The sequence below is a fragment of the Octodon degus genome, unplaced genomic scaffold, assembly GCF_000260255.1.
Source record: "Octodon degus isolate 3935 unplaced genomic scaffold, OctDeg1.0 scaffold00006, whole genome shotgun sequence".
NCBI lineage: Eukaryota > Metazoa > Chordata > Mammalia > Rodentia > Octodontidae > Octodon > Octodon degus.
This window is the reverse complement of record NW_004524582.1, coordinates 419,547-434,605: the sequence shown is the minus strand read 5'-3', so window position 1 is coordinate 434,605 and position 15,059 is coordinate 419,547. Positions and strand designations below refer to the sequence as shown.

General features: G+C 41.2%; 1 protein-coding gene across 1 annotated transcript in view; it reads left to right on the top strand.

Moving 5' to 3' along the window:
- Window positions 1-14,260, top strand: part of Dthd1 (death domain containing 1) — a 65,550-nt gene extending 51,290 nt beyond the window's left edge. The window contains exons 9-10 of the mRNA XM_004624644.2: window positions 7,805-7,862; window positions 13,436-14,260. Coding sequence (XP_004624701.2) covers window positions 7,805-7,862; window positions 13,436-13,758 — 381 coding nt within the window. The 3' untranslated portion in view covers window positions 13,759-14,260. The remainder of the gene's footprint in view (window positions 1-7,804; window positions 7,863-13,435) is intronic.
- The last annotated feature ends 799 nt before the right edge of the window (window positions 14,261-15,059 follow it).

The window sequence follows — 15,059 nt, the reverse complement described above, 5'->3', positions numbered from 1 at the left end:
AACCTCAGGAGAGAGTGCTACAGTAGCTCTGATGCTGTCTGCCACAGTAATATTTGGATTATGTCTGCCGCTGCACAAGGCTGTACTTACAAGATTAACTTTAGTTACAGGTGGATATTTGGACAAGCTTATACAAATTGAAACTTTAGGATTGCAGAAATCCTCTCTGCATGCAAAAATGATGCTTTATCTCTACCAAAACTTGAGTGATGGGACAGGTGACTTTACTGAGACTCTGGGCCAAGTATCATTTCATTGAAAGTGCACAATAATCTCCCTTTATATCCTCCTCTTTTTAATGGGTGCCAGAATATAGTCATGAAGAATTAGTTCTAGTCTTCTATACCCTATGTTATAGGGTGACTAACTATGGCCTACAATAATTCATTATTATTCCACAAGAGCTGGAACATCTGGGAGGTTTCCAGTCTATAGAAATGACAACCACTACAGATGGAAATGCTTTTCATTTTGATTTGCTCATTCCATATTATATGAAAATGTCACTCATGTTTTATCCTGCAAATAGGCACAAGCACTATGGGGATCTTTAAGTGGAAAAGTACTCTATAGTACTGTGTATAAAGCGGTAGGAATTGTTTGTTACTGTTGTCAGGTGTCATGTACTGACTGCGGCTGAACGTGCTGCGCTTTCACATGGCAAGAACCGCAGGCGGCTTGAGTGCCCCAGCAGCACCATCAACATGAGCAAGGTGCTGGCCAGCAATGAACAACCGCACTACCCATTTTCTTTCATTTAAAGTACAGAGCAAGACTAGAAAATATACAGAATAAGGTTCATGATTTTAAAGGTTAGGACACTGAGGTGTGAGGGAGCCGAGGAGCCAGCAGTTGACAGAGTATGGTTTAAACCCAGTGTGGCCAGAAAGAACCTACCTGCCAAGTAGCTTGGTAGGCGGGAAGACACCAGCTTGGGGCTAGGTCACACCTGGATTCTACCCGCGGCTCCTCATGTAGGGCCTCAGTAAAGAAAGGTAATCTTGGGGCCGGGGAGATGGCTCAGTAGGATAAGCGCTTGACTGGCAAACGCAAGGATCTGAGTTCAATCCCCAGTTCTGCCAAAAAAAGAAAAAAAAAAAAAAAGAAGGCAATCTACTTTTAAAGAAAATTTTATTTTATTCATTCATGTTTGCACTACACGAAGTTCACATTGATCTTCAGAATTGTTGTGTAAAATAACACACCTTGATTTTTAAATTCCTCCTCTGCTCCCCATTCATGCCCTTTCTTCTGTCTCTCGGCCCCTTTCCCTAGTTTCCCTATTATTGTCATTAGTAGTTTTAGCTCTGTAAATGCAATAATGCAACATAATGTGAACAATGAAGCCCACCATCACGTTTCCATTAGCTATTGGCATTTATTCTGTGCGCATCACACATCCTCTTACTCCCCCTTCTCCTTTCCCTCTGCCTCGGTCTCTTGGTGCCCTTCCTGTTTGCTGAAGATCTAGTTCCGTGTTTCCTGCAGCCTTGATACTCTCTGCCACATTAGAAAAAAATGAAACATCCTCTTGCTTTTCATACTGTTTGTGTGTGTTTGTTTGTATATTTGTTAAAAAGGCAGATGAGATAATGAAGAAGAAAGCAATACTTAAATAACATCAATTCTGAAAATACGATACTTAACTAATAAATGTTTGGAGACATAACCAGCTTAGAAGGTTATTGTGTAGCAGCTAGGGTGCAAGCTGGGATAAAATTTAAACTGAGTCTCAGAAGTACAAGAGTATATGATAGTACTCGACAGAATTCTATTTTGAAGGGTGTGTGTGCTATTGCCTAAAAGAGACATATTTTTATATATTTAGGATGTAGATTTACTAAATATATGAGTACATATTACACATTAAAATATATTATATAAATATATACATAACATAATATACTAGGGTGTATTATATGCTATAATTATATATGTTAATGCTATGCTAAATACATTATATGTTACGTATTAATGTCAGCATGTGTTTAGAGTAGGACTATTGATGAAATCCATTTCCCAGTTTACTCTCTTTTTTTAGAATTACTTCCTAAGGAAAAGGATTTTAGATTTTTTTTTTAAACAATAAAATTATTTCATTGAGCCTTTTGGCAAATCATGGCAGTCATTACTATTATACTGTTAAGTGCTATAGGGAGTAAGGTGCCAATTTCTGCACCCTGTCACACTGTGCCACACAGCTGACACATCAGGAAAGCACGGGTGGGGGTGGGGGACACTGATGGAGAATTGCACAGCTCGGGAGAGAAGCAGGGGGAACGGGATGCTCCACAGAGTGAGAGGGCAGAGTCACCCTTGGCAGGAGCTGGCACGTGGGGGAGGAGCAGGGGCAGTACCAACCTGTGAGAGCCTTAGATGCACACATGTAGGCTTGTGTGGTGCCTCGGGGACAAGCTTTCAAGGCTGGTAGAGGCCACTATGACACACACTATGTGGTGGGCCCCGGGGGTGCGTGGCTCAGCTGAGAATTGTGAGGTACTGAGAAGGATGGGCAGAGCACTAAGAAAGGGAAGCCCTGGGACAGCCAGGAATACTTGGGGAGCACTTTCCTGAAGCTGCAGGCTGTGCATGGGAAGTAGGTCCTGGAGCTATGTAATCTGGGTGCACCTGTGCAGTATGTTATGGAATTGTGTGATAGAAATTAACATTATGGTTACTATAACCCTGTAGAATCAAGTAAGAAGCAATCAGAATTTCTCTCTTGCATTGACATAATACTTGAAATCATTATAACTTTTTGGGTAATGGTATTGCCCTCTTTCTTCCATGTACCTGTTGGGGCACGTTTGAAGGGTGCCAAGTTATAGTTCTTGAGCGTTAACTTGATAGTGTTTGGCTGTTGTGGTCACCATGCCCAAACATCTGAATCATCCAGTTTGCTTGCTACCACTGTGGCCTTAACGTGGCCTCATCTGAGACCTCCTGAGTCACTGTGTGAGCTTCCCTCTCTTGCCTTTGCCTCAAGTTCATTGTAAGGGGTTGAAAATTGAGAAACACTTTTTTTCTTAAGGAGTAGGAGATAAAATTCCTTGCTGAGAAAGTGATAAAATAGAAGTGAAGTAGAAGTCCAGCAAAGAGTGTTCAAATATGAATTGTGGAAGAATTCTTTATAAATGCACAAAGATGCTGCTGAGCAGTCTCTTCGCCATCTAAGATTGCTGACCTTAAAAATACGGTGACAACAATCCGCGTGATTATCTGTGGGAGGTTCCCAGGACTTCTGTGTATTTCTTGAGCATGAAATGTGGTCACCAAGTGGTAAATGTAAGTCCTAAGTTAAAGAGGATGTAAAAAAAAAGCACAGAATAGATTACTAAAAGCCTAATTGGTACAGAAGATAAGTATGCATAACAACACAATTAAATTGTTAGATAAATTCTGTGATAATACATAGGCTCCAAACTAAGATATGAGTCATTCACACAGTTGAATAAAAAGGGTAGAATTCAACCAAGGTCTCGAAAATGCATTTGAATTGGAAGGGACATGTTATTTAAGTTAAGAAAAGATATTATCACATAAATTAAACATTTTTCAGTTCTGCATGTATGTTGCCACCTCAGCTACCAGGAAGGACACACATTGGTCCTCAGAGAGATTAGTGGAACAAGTAAAGGCCAAGAGAGTTTTCCTCTGAGCATAGCAGGTGAAAAGAGATGAAGTGGTGCTGGATGGAGGCACTATGGGAATTGATAAAGTATTGTAAGGGCAAAGTCAGTTATTTGCACACAAACGATCAAACTGCCACACATTAAGAATTCAGTAAGAGGATTACAGTTAGGCAGCATGGAAAGAGCAGTTCATAGTTGAAAAACAGTGGCTGCAAATATTAAGATATTTATATCCCTTTCAAGCATAAGAAGCTGCCTTTGTTTGTCAGGGGATATTTTTGGAGTTTGTTTCATTTTATTATTCTTCTACCCTTTTGTTTACTCTTATTACTGCACATGTGCAGTACAGAATGACTAAATTCACCGTGGGGGATGGTACACATACATAATACATTTCCATTCCTTTCTTTTTCCCCCTTCCTCCACTCCCTGTTATTTTTTCAGCATCAGATTCATTTATTTCTCTTATAAGACCTTAAAGAGTTAATTACCAAATACACCGATTGAAAAACAGACTAATAGGCCAAAGAGCACTTAAAGCACTAAGACAAGTTCTGCCTTTGGTTTCAATTTTTTAAATCACTTGCAAGCAGATGAGGCCTGGGCCACCCTTAGCACTTTGTTGCTAATCTGAATTACTTATCCTGTTATACTGATGCCCTTGAGAAACTCGTAGTGGGGGAGGGGGGCACAAACTGCTGCCTAAGGACAAACTCCTGTATGGATGAGACAGATTAGAGAGCTTTTGAGGGGTGTTTCAGTTCACCCATCAGTCATTCTAAGCAGTGATATGTTAAATGTGGCATTGTAAAAATTATGTTTAACAATTTGAAATATAAAACTTTGGCATGAAATAAGTTATTGGAGAAGAATAGTAAACTTTCCTTTAGCAAATAGGAGAAGTGTTAGAATACCATCTTGACAGAAGGGGAGCGAGAAAAGAGGAAAACCTGAGAGCTGGCTCTGCTAAGGAAGGAGTGCTGGCAGCTGTGTGAGAACTTAGAAGACACTTGTGGGAGAGGACACCCCAGGGGGACGAGCAGAGGCTGCCTGTTTGCCTGGGGCCGACTCCAGGCAGCAAGAGCTACAAGGATAAAGGGCACGGCAAAGAGAGTACGCAGACAAATGTTGTGCACATACAAAATTGTGCGTAGACAAGACAGGCAAGGAAACGAAAAGGGAAGAAAGTGAAAGGGAGAAAAGGCAACTGAAAACCCCTGAGGATATTCCATTGCCATTCAAATGACAAAACTAAACAAAAAAAGGGGGATATCAATGAAGGACCATTTTGTAGTGAAAAAAATATTTATCTGTATGTACAAATTAGTTAGGTAGATATACAGCTACTTTTCCTTAATTCAATAAGAAGAAAGATTTGTATTAATATTGTTTGGACAAGATATTATGTCTGCATTTTGTACAATGAATAACTACTATGAAGACAACAATATGCAATATATTAATTATTGCAACTGTCCTACTAACCTGTTTTGAAACTGTCTTATTGCTATTTCTTTCTCAATAAAATTAATTTTAAAAAAAAGAAAACCCCTGAGGAGGGATCTATGAGGGAGGCCAGCTCCGTGTCCAGAGTCTCACCAGGTCTGCCTCGCTGCAGCCCACTGCTTCACTGACTTTGTGTCAGATGAAGTAATTGACCTGAATTTTCAGGGATGTGAACAGAAAGCCCTATATGTAAGCACTAGTCCCACTCTCTGTACACCAAGACACCTATGAAGAAATACGACCATGGAGAAAAAAGCTGTTGGGATAAAGAAGAGAGAAAAGCCTATTGCGTGCATTTGTCACAAGCTCAGCTCAGGTAATGCTCCATTTGATAGGAATCACAGTTCCCACTGCAATATTCAAATTGGTACTTATCTCTCATTTTTGAGGGGGCCTGGGGCATAGCAGGTGGCTCACAAATGCATTTATTTTGCAAGGTTGCAGCATAGCCAAGGTGTACTCTGAACTGTTTTTCTGAACTTTTTCTCATCGAACTTCTGAGTGGACCTTTTACATTTCCATGCTTCTGTAACGTCTGTGAAAAGAACGCCTCCAAAGCATGTCCTTGGATCTAATTGACTTGAATACAGTACTGGGTAGGAACTGGTGTGCTGTGCATTGGAATACAGGACTTTCATCACCCTTGTGTCAGTGCTGGGAAGGAGGCTGGTAAATATATTTCATGGTTTTTTTTACTCTTTTATTCTTTTTAAAAAATAAAAAAACCTAACAAATGAAAAGAAATTTGGGCTGCGGTATAGCTCATAATATAACACATGCTTAGATTGCACAAGGTCAATTTCCAGCCCTTAAAAAAAAAGGAAAAGAAGTAATTATAAATTGACAAGTAGTTGTAAAAAACAGTAGAATTATGCATTTTTTTAAAACTAGTTTTCCCCAGGAGTTACATTTTACTTAATTGTAGGCAAATATGAAATTTAGCATTGACATTGATACAATATAGCTCGGGGACATTTTTTCATACATGTTTACTCCTGTTCCCACCACTAGCTTTGAGATACAAATTTATCTACTGCCACAGAGCTCTCCTCTGGGCTGCACCTTTGTAATCCTAAAAGCCCCTATCCACTATCTGTTCTACATCTGTAAAATTCCGTGGTTTTAAAATGTGATGTAAGTGTTAGAATAAACGCTTCCCTGGCAAGCGCAAGGGCCTGAGTTCAATCCCTGGTTCTGCCAATAATAAATAAATAAATAAATAAATAAATAAATAAATAAATAAGTGATATAAGTGAAATCAGAATATGTAAACTTTTGGGCTGGCCCGATGGCTCAGCGGATTACAGTGCCTGCTCAGGCAGACACAGGAAACAGGGTTGGATCCCTGGGCCTGCGGTGCCCCCCAGCCAGGGACGCGCTGAGATGGCGATTGAGACTAGGCATGGTGGTGCCTGCCTGTAATCCCAGTGCTTGGGAGGCTGAAAACAGGAGGAGCACTATGAGTTTGATTTGTGTAGTGAGACCCTGTAGACCCTGTATTAAATACATTAAAAAAAAAGAATAAATAAACTTTTGAGACTAGAATTTTGCTCAGTACAATGCCCTGCAGCCCTTGGAAAGTCTGGCTAGGAGTTATCACATGTATCAATGATTTCTTTATTATTGCTGAGTAGTAACCTACAGTTTCCCACTCACCTTTTGGGGAAACATTTGGTTTCCAGTTTTTGGCTGTTACAAATAAAGCTGCTACCAACATCTGTGTACTGTTTTGGTGATGTGGCTTTGGAGCAATGTATCATAGAGATTAAGGAGATAAACTCTCCCCAGTAACACTGCTCCTCAACCACTGAGCTGGTATCCAGACCCAGATGTGTTTACCTGGCCTCCCATGCTCTTTCCACTGCCTTGCATTAGCTGAGAACACTGTTAACAGAAGGTGTAAAAAAAAAAAAAAAGTAATGATCACATATGTGCTTACTTCTTGGTAAAATATTGGTTTCAGGATAATATGTGCTCAGTGGCTTTATTCTTTCAGCATGGTATGCACATGTCACTCACCCATCCAGTCACACGGCCCATTATTCCAGCAGCTGTGGGGTTCTAACCTCTGCACCAAGTGCTCATGTCGCTAGCCTGACTCACAGAGGACATTATAAGGCACCGTATTTGTGCTATAGAGATAGTTTGCTCTGTATTCATTGACTTTAACAGTTTTACATTTTAATTGAAAGTTTTTTTTTTCAGGGCTTGGGAGATAGTTTGGTGGTCTAAGTGCCTGCCTCGCAAGCACAAGGACCTGGGTTTGATCTCTGGTACTGCATGCTGTACCACATGCCTGCAATCCCAGCACTCAGGAGGCTGAGACAGGAGGTTCGCTACGAGTCCAAGCTGTATAGTTGGACTCTGTACCAAATAAATAAATAAATAAGTAAAAAAGACATATTAATAATATTTTAAAATGTTTTTTCAGTGTGCATGTGAATTTCATAATAAAACTTGATTTTTTTTAGCTAAAAAGTGTTTAAAAATTTGATTCCAAGCTTCTCTTTCTACACATACAGATGCAAATTGAAGATTTACCTTCACAAGGTATCTGGTTTAGTGTTTCTTCCTACGAAGGATTGGATTCATTTGAATATTTGTTTGCAGAATGTTCACCAAAGAATACTTTCCTCTGCTTATTCTGTGTCCCTTACTTTCAATAGCATAAAAAATTGATCAACCGTCCACAGAGCACCAAAAGAATCTCTACAGATCCTGTAGGTAAGGAACACCTGCTCTCCCTTCGTTGTAGTACTTTTTTCCCCTCCTACATTCTGTGTATTTGCCTTAGTCACTTTCCCACAATTTAAAAGGAGGGGCTTATTTTGACTCAGTTCTTTGAGCCACGGTCAAGGCAGAAGCAAAAGGGGCACAGGCTTGACAAAGGCAACAGGGTGCTGCACTCACGGTAGTGGGAGGCAGGGAGAGGGGAAAAGCGGGCCAGGCCTGCGCCTCTGCAGGTCACGCTCCCGGGACCCACCTCCCATCAGGCAACGCTCACCGACAGTGCACTTAGCTGCCGCAGAGCTTTCCCAGGGATGAGTCTACTGATGAAGATAGCATCTCCATGACTCAGTTCCCTCTACCACAGGTGAGATTTCTGGGAACACTTTAGATCTAAACTATAAAAGCATGTGTGAACTCTGTTGTGGAAAATAGATTTTACCAACCCAATAAAATGAAGTTTCTTTGAAAGTCATGCACCTATAAACCAAAACAGCATTCTGACATATTTATATGATTAAGGGTTTTTATTATTTATTTTATTTTTTGGTTTTTATTATTTATTTTATTTTATTTTTTTTGGTTTCACTATGCAGCTCAGACTCATAGTGATCCTCCTGTTTTCAGTCTCCTTAGTGCTGGGATTACAGGCATATAACACCACATCCGGACTCCACTGCTGGCTCAGTATGCTTAGGGTTGGAGCCAGCATGGTTTGTGGTGCCAGGGATTAAACCCTGGCATCTGCACTTGCCTAAGCAAGCAGTTAGTCTGCTGAGCTATCTCACCAACTCTCTTATTCATATAATGAAATTAGTGTTGAAATTTACAAAAACAATGGCCATATCAAGTACTATTTTACTTAGATACAAGTAATTTCTGTACTGGATAATAGCTAAGTAGGGTTTATATTGAAACATTGGCTATTCAGCTGTAAATCTTTAAATGTGATCGGTTCAAACCAACATTCTAGGTTTGCAGATTTGAAATAGAAGTACATATTTAAGTACATATTTGTATGAACCCACAAAGAAACATTTATTACTTATTTTGGTTGTGCACAGTTAGTAACAATTTGTGCAGAAAATGCATGGGCTATATGCTGAATTGTATCAGTAACAGCACAGGAATAAACTTTAATATTGTATAACCCTGAAGGAAAATGAAACTGTTTTAAAAGAGAGAGCAGGTGATACAGTCAAGAGATCAGTAAGTTTAGGTTAATAATATGAACTTGAAAATTTTTATTCAAATAGAAGCACAATTATTATTATTGTCAACAATCATCAGAGAGCACAGGGGTGATGCTGCCTTAGGTAGAGGGCAGTCACTGTTGACTACAAAAAGATGACAGTAGCTACACTTAGATGTTTTAATAGGATAAAACTTTGAAACGATTTAAGTGTCAGTTTAGGAAATTTAAATAACATAAATACCTTCCAGAGATTTAATGGGGTACTAACATCTGATCTTAGGTGAGACCCAAAACTTCCAGGAATGTGGGATAACACCCCTATTCTGCCGTATTACAGAGAAGAGACTTGCAGGACTTTGTTGTAGAAGGCTTTCTCTCACAGTGCTAAAATAACTGAGATAATCAACATAAAGGAGGAAGGGCTTATGTGGCCTAGAAGTCTCAGGGTTTCCAGTTTGTGGTTGCCTGGCTCTCCTGGGCTTGGGCCGCACAGAACACCATAGTGGAGCACACGCTCCCCGCATCTGCCTTGCCTCAGTCTATTTCAAAATCGTTTTCTGCCTAAGTCTCCCTTAGAGACTCCCATGGCTCCTGGAGTTCACTTCAGGTGTTACTCATATTGTAGTATCTGGGAAACAAAGAAGGAAACAGGAAGTGACCAGTCTGCACATGTGCTCCAAGGACTTCCCTCAGGAACCTAGTAACTCCCATTAGAACCCGCTCGCAAATGGTCCACCACCTACCACAGTCTGGGGACTAAATTTTCAAAATAAGGACATTTGGGAGACATTCAACCTCTAAAATATAGCATGATTACAGTTAAATGAGTTAAACTAGAAAGTTGAAGAATTGTTTAAATTAGGTGCAGGATAAGAAACAGGCTCTCACAATGAAAAGAGGTGCGTTTTCAGAGGTGTGAAACTCTCTGAAGTAGATAACCTACTTTATCTCACTCTGGTGAGCAATTCACTTAAGAGAGTAAGCAGAGTGAGAGAAGATCAGATTGAGAGAAAGGCAGAAGTGGAGAATTAAATTTTAGAAATATGGTATTCATATTAACTATACTATTCCTTGATAGAGATACAGGGAAAATGAGAATTGCAAATACAATATTAAGATTTAGGGAAACGAAAGACAACAATGAAGGTACAGTAGTAGGTGCAGGATACTAGACATGGACGAGATGTTCCACAAAGGAAGAGGTAGTGAGTTCATCCAGAGGAAAGAACGACAATACAAGGCCAGAGACAAAGAACTGTAATGCAACAGGTCCCAGAAGCAGGCGGTTGAGAAGGGCAGTGGGGGAGGGAGAACAAGGGGGCAGCTGTGGAAGTTAAAGTGGTGAGTGAAATGCTCCATGGAACTCAGAGGAGACACAGGCTACCACTCATCTGTTGGACATGGTGACTGAGATGTCTCTCCAAGGATAGGAATTAAAGCTTGACTTGTATTAGGGAGCCTAGAACTTTAAAGCAAAGGCAGATATCGGGAGTCAATAGGGAGGAGCTTAAGGATTCATGTTTATATTTGATATTAAAAGAGTTTATGGTTAAAAAGGGGGGATGATATGGCATCAAGGCTTGGCATAGTGATCAAAACAGAGAAAGAAGTGACTTGAGTATTGTTATGGAGAATGGAAGGAACCAAAGTGAGTAAGACATTATAATGAAGAAAAAATACTGAATGAAAAGCACTGGGCTGGACTCCAGAAAGCTCAGGAGTCTCCCAGGGAGACTTTGTCAGAAAATGTTTTTGCAAGTGAAAATGGGGCAGGGAGAACTTGGTGAAGTTGGAGAAGAGATGCTGGATAAGGGAGACGGAGTGAGAAGAAGACTGGGGCTTCAATGTGGGACAGAAGTTTTGAGTCACTGAAATGGGAAGTATTGATTTGAATTTGGAAAAGAATTTTTAGTGGATTTACAACTATTAATAGCCCCCAAGGTATAAGACTGTGCAGTGTTGGGGCTGGGGAGAAAGCTCAGTGGTCTTAGCGCCTGCCTGGAAAATGCAAGACCCCAAGTTCAATCCCTAGTACCTCATGCCATGCTGGCCCCAGGTCCCTGGGCACACCAAGCTGGCCTGAGTCTGTAATCTCAGGGCTAGAGAGGCTGCAACAGGAGGATCACTATGAATCAAAGCTGCATAGTGAGACCCTGTATCAAAAGAATAAAAAAGAAGGTTGTTCAGTGTTTATTGGTCATATCCAGCATATTTCATATTTTTCCCTTCAGTATAGTATTAGAAAGGCAGCATCAGGGGTGACAAAATGAGACAATAAAAGCTAAAGAGGACAAAACGCTGGAAGTTGGTCCTAAAAGCATCTCCGATATGCACACTAATCACTGGCAGCAGGGTTGGAGGAGAGGTGCATGGCACTTTCAAGGTAATTGAAAAGTTTCAAGGTATCTGAGGGATTAGCCAAGAGCATATTATAAAGCCACAAAAATTTATACAGTGAAATTCAGCAGTAATAGTGAGAAACCAAGGCCACAGAGATGGAGTAATTCTGGCTGATGATGAAACAAGAATTGGCTCTGAAGGTCAGTTTTTAGTGTGGAAGCACAAGACAGGTTGTTGGAGTTGACAAGATTAAGGATTCCTGGGGCCAGATGGGAAAGATTATCAATAGGGTTGCTAATGAAGCTGCCTGTGGATTGGAGGAGGCAGATCATGTGATGGGGAGAAGAAGGCCAATCAGGAAATATTTCACAGTAAATGCACTAAATAAAGATAGCTCAGTGTTCCTTTGAAAGCCAACAAGGCTGTGTTAATTTTTCCTAAATCCTCTTCGTGGAAGAGTGGCTTTACAATATGTAAAGTCACAGTGAGATTCATGTGAGGCTCTAGACGAAAGGAATCATCAAGCAACAGCAGGCAGATGTAGAGCTTTTTGTTCATACAAAAGCAGGGAAGCTGGCACAGGGGGAACAAGCAGTAAGAAAGTGACTGTGATGCCCTGTGGGGCTAGTAAATGAAAAGGTGCAGACTGCAGGGCATGCAGGTTTGTCTCACAGGAATCAATCTCAGTGACACAATGGGCAGCGGCATAATGGAGTGAGTTATCAAATATGCAGTTTCTTTTCCTACTCAGTGCCATTCACAAATAACCAAAGAGCTTGGAAAGCAGTCAGGAAACTTTACTCAATAGCCAGTGAAGGGAGCGAGTGAACTCATGCTTTGAAGGTACTTTCTCCCTCAGGTGGTGTGGAGTTTGGGTCTTTATGAGGACTGAGTTATGAGGGGGTATGCTATGCTTGCTGTCATTAGAGAGTGTGATGGAGAAGGAGGAAATTTCCAGGAGCCAGGGTGTTGCCTACTTTATTCTCCACTTTGGGTATGCTCAGATCTGTCGTGGGACCAGTACGTGGAATTTTACCTTTATAATGCTACTGCAATAAGCCCCAGCTCTTCTGGGATGTTCAATGGCATCCAGAAGAGATCAAGTTGGCTGGAGCCACCACCTTGGGGATGAGGAATATGGGAAAAACACTATGATTGGCAGGCACAAACATGCAGTTATTAGTGGCCAGGCTTGACCTCTTGAGAGCAAGCAGCATCCCCGAGAGAAGAGCAGGTGACTAGGGATGTCAGAGTTGAATCTGGTGATATCATAAGATTAGGAGGGAGGCAGGAGTCTCAGGCCAAGGGAAAGGCTGTCCAGAGTACACAGGACATACTCAGAGGTGCTGTCTGCAAATATAAGTAGTCCGGGAGTCTAGAGGAATTGCCGATGTAAAGCACAGTCACAGAATTAGTCCTTGGGTACCGAGTCTTTGTGAGCTCATGCACATGTGTGTGTGTTTGTGTGTGTGCATGTATGTGTGTGTGTGCATGTGCATGTGTACATGTGCGTGTGCATGTGCGTGTGTGTGTGTGTGCACTTGGCTGAGTGGGGGAGGTCCGTAAGGGTTCCCTGTCGCTGGTATAATCCATGTACTACATTAGTGTTAATAAAGGCAAGTATCTTTTTGAACCTATAAAACTTCCTGTGACACACTGCTAGCTAGAGGAGAGCAAACACCACTGGTATTGATGTCCTTTGGGAGCTCATTAACAATGCCAACATTGGTTCCTCTCTAGTCTTTCTCAATTAGACTCTATGGGCCAAGGTCTGAAGTATATTTCCAGTCCTCTCGATTCCCAGGGATACTGACATTCGAGGTGCATTTCTAACCCCTGAAGTAGTAGGGGCCCCCAGAAGATGACTGCACTACTGGCTGGGTAACGCTCTCACTGTCTGCCGGGGTGGCCCCATGTCTCTTTAACAGAGAGTAGACAGAGGCCAGGTAGATTTCTCATGCAGAAATTTGGAACATTGGTCAGCACTTCCCCCAGGCAGAGGTGCTAACCCTGGATGTCCCCCGTGTGCTCACAGAAGCCCTGTGGGATAACCTGCTGCACTGGCTGGCAGAAGAGCTCTCTGAAGAAGGCACTGAGGCCCTCACCTCCTCCCTCCCTCTGCGCCGCAGCACCGTGCAGCTCATCAAGCTCAAGCACCCTGACGACCCCACAGAACAGATCCATGAACTTCTTTGCTTCTGGAAAAAATCACTTCCAACCTCCACCGACAAACTTCGCCTCCTCGTTCGTCATCTCCGCAAGATGGGCAGGAGTGACCTTGCAGAGAAGCTCAAGTTCAAGTGGGAAAATAAAGTGTTCACCGAACCCCAGCAGTGGTTTGATATGGAAGGGGAGTAAAGCTAGGTGGCTCTTCCCTTTTGCCCTAAGAAAATGTTCATGGGTTATACAGGTTGCCTCTGTCAACTTGTATCAAGCAGTTTCTTAGTAACACTGATTGAAGTGAGTCTATTTGATTGCTATTTGAAACAAAGGAGAGGCAGTAATCAGACAAAAAAAGTGGGTGACTACCCCCTCCCTGTTGAGTGACACGAGCTCTGTAAAAGCACGACTGCCTTGGTCTTAGCCGCACACCACAGCATTTGCAATATAGTTTTCCCCATTTCTGTTCTAATAGTCAAGTCTGCTTTCTAAGTGCAAAGTAAAAATATGACACACAGAATCAAGTTTTGTCATTGACATAAAACTAAAGTAAGTATCCTTACTCCAAAAATCCAGTTCAAGTTACATAGGCCCCAAGGGGCCTACTGATAACAATACCCAACAAGTGGGCCTGGGTTTGGTGACACCAACTGACTTGAAAGAAAGAGAAAGGCTCAAAATAGATTAAAAGAGAAGAATATTTCAACCACCCACTGCCACAAACTTTTGTTTTATGAAAATCTAGCTTGGGGCCTGGAGAGATAGCTCAGCAGACTAAAACTCCTGCTTAAGCAAGCTTAGGCAAGTACAGGGACTGTGATTTGAACCCCGGCACTACATACCACACCCGTCCCACCCCTGGGCACACTGCGCTGGCCACAGAACCCAGGCATGGTGGCACATACTTATAATCTGAATATTGGCAAAGCGGAAAGCAGGAGGAACACAGAGTCTGAACTACATAGTGAAACCCTGTAACAACCAAATACGTTAAAAATAATAATAATAAAAAAATCTAGGTTGAAGTAGGGTAATATTTTTTGTTACTAAAATGAGGCAGTGTAGAGACAATAAAGTATGAGAAGCCAAGGCCTCTTTCTACTTCAAAAGTGATATGCTTTTTAATCGCTTAGTAAAAACATTGTTACACAAGTCTTGAATGTTCATCATTAAAAACAATCCTGTAGAAAAACACAATCCTGTAAAACAAACACAAACTAAGCAATTTACTAAAACCCTCATTCTCCTGATAATTCCTGTCTGGTACAAGCATTGAGTCTGAAAAACCAAAAGCATTTTGGGTTCTTGTAGTAATCTAGGAGAAATGAGACATTCTGTTAGTTGAATCAATTTCTTAATGCAAAATCACATGACCTTGGCTTACAAACATCACTAGCACTCAACTTCAATTTTTTAATGCCTAGAAATGAATAAAACCTGAAAAATTAAGCATTTTGGTGACATTCAAATTTATAAACAAGTTTTTCTATAAATTAACT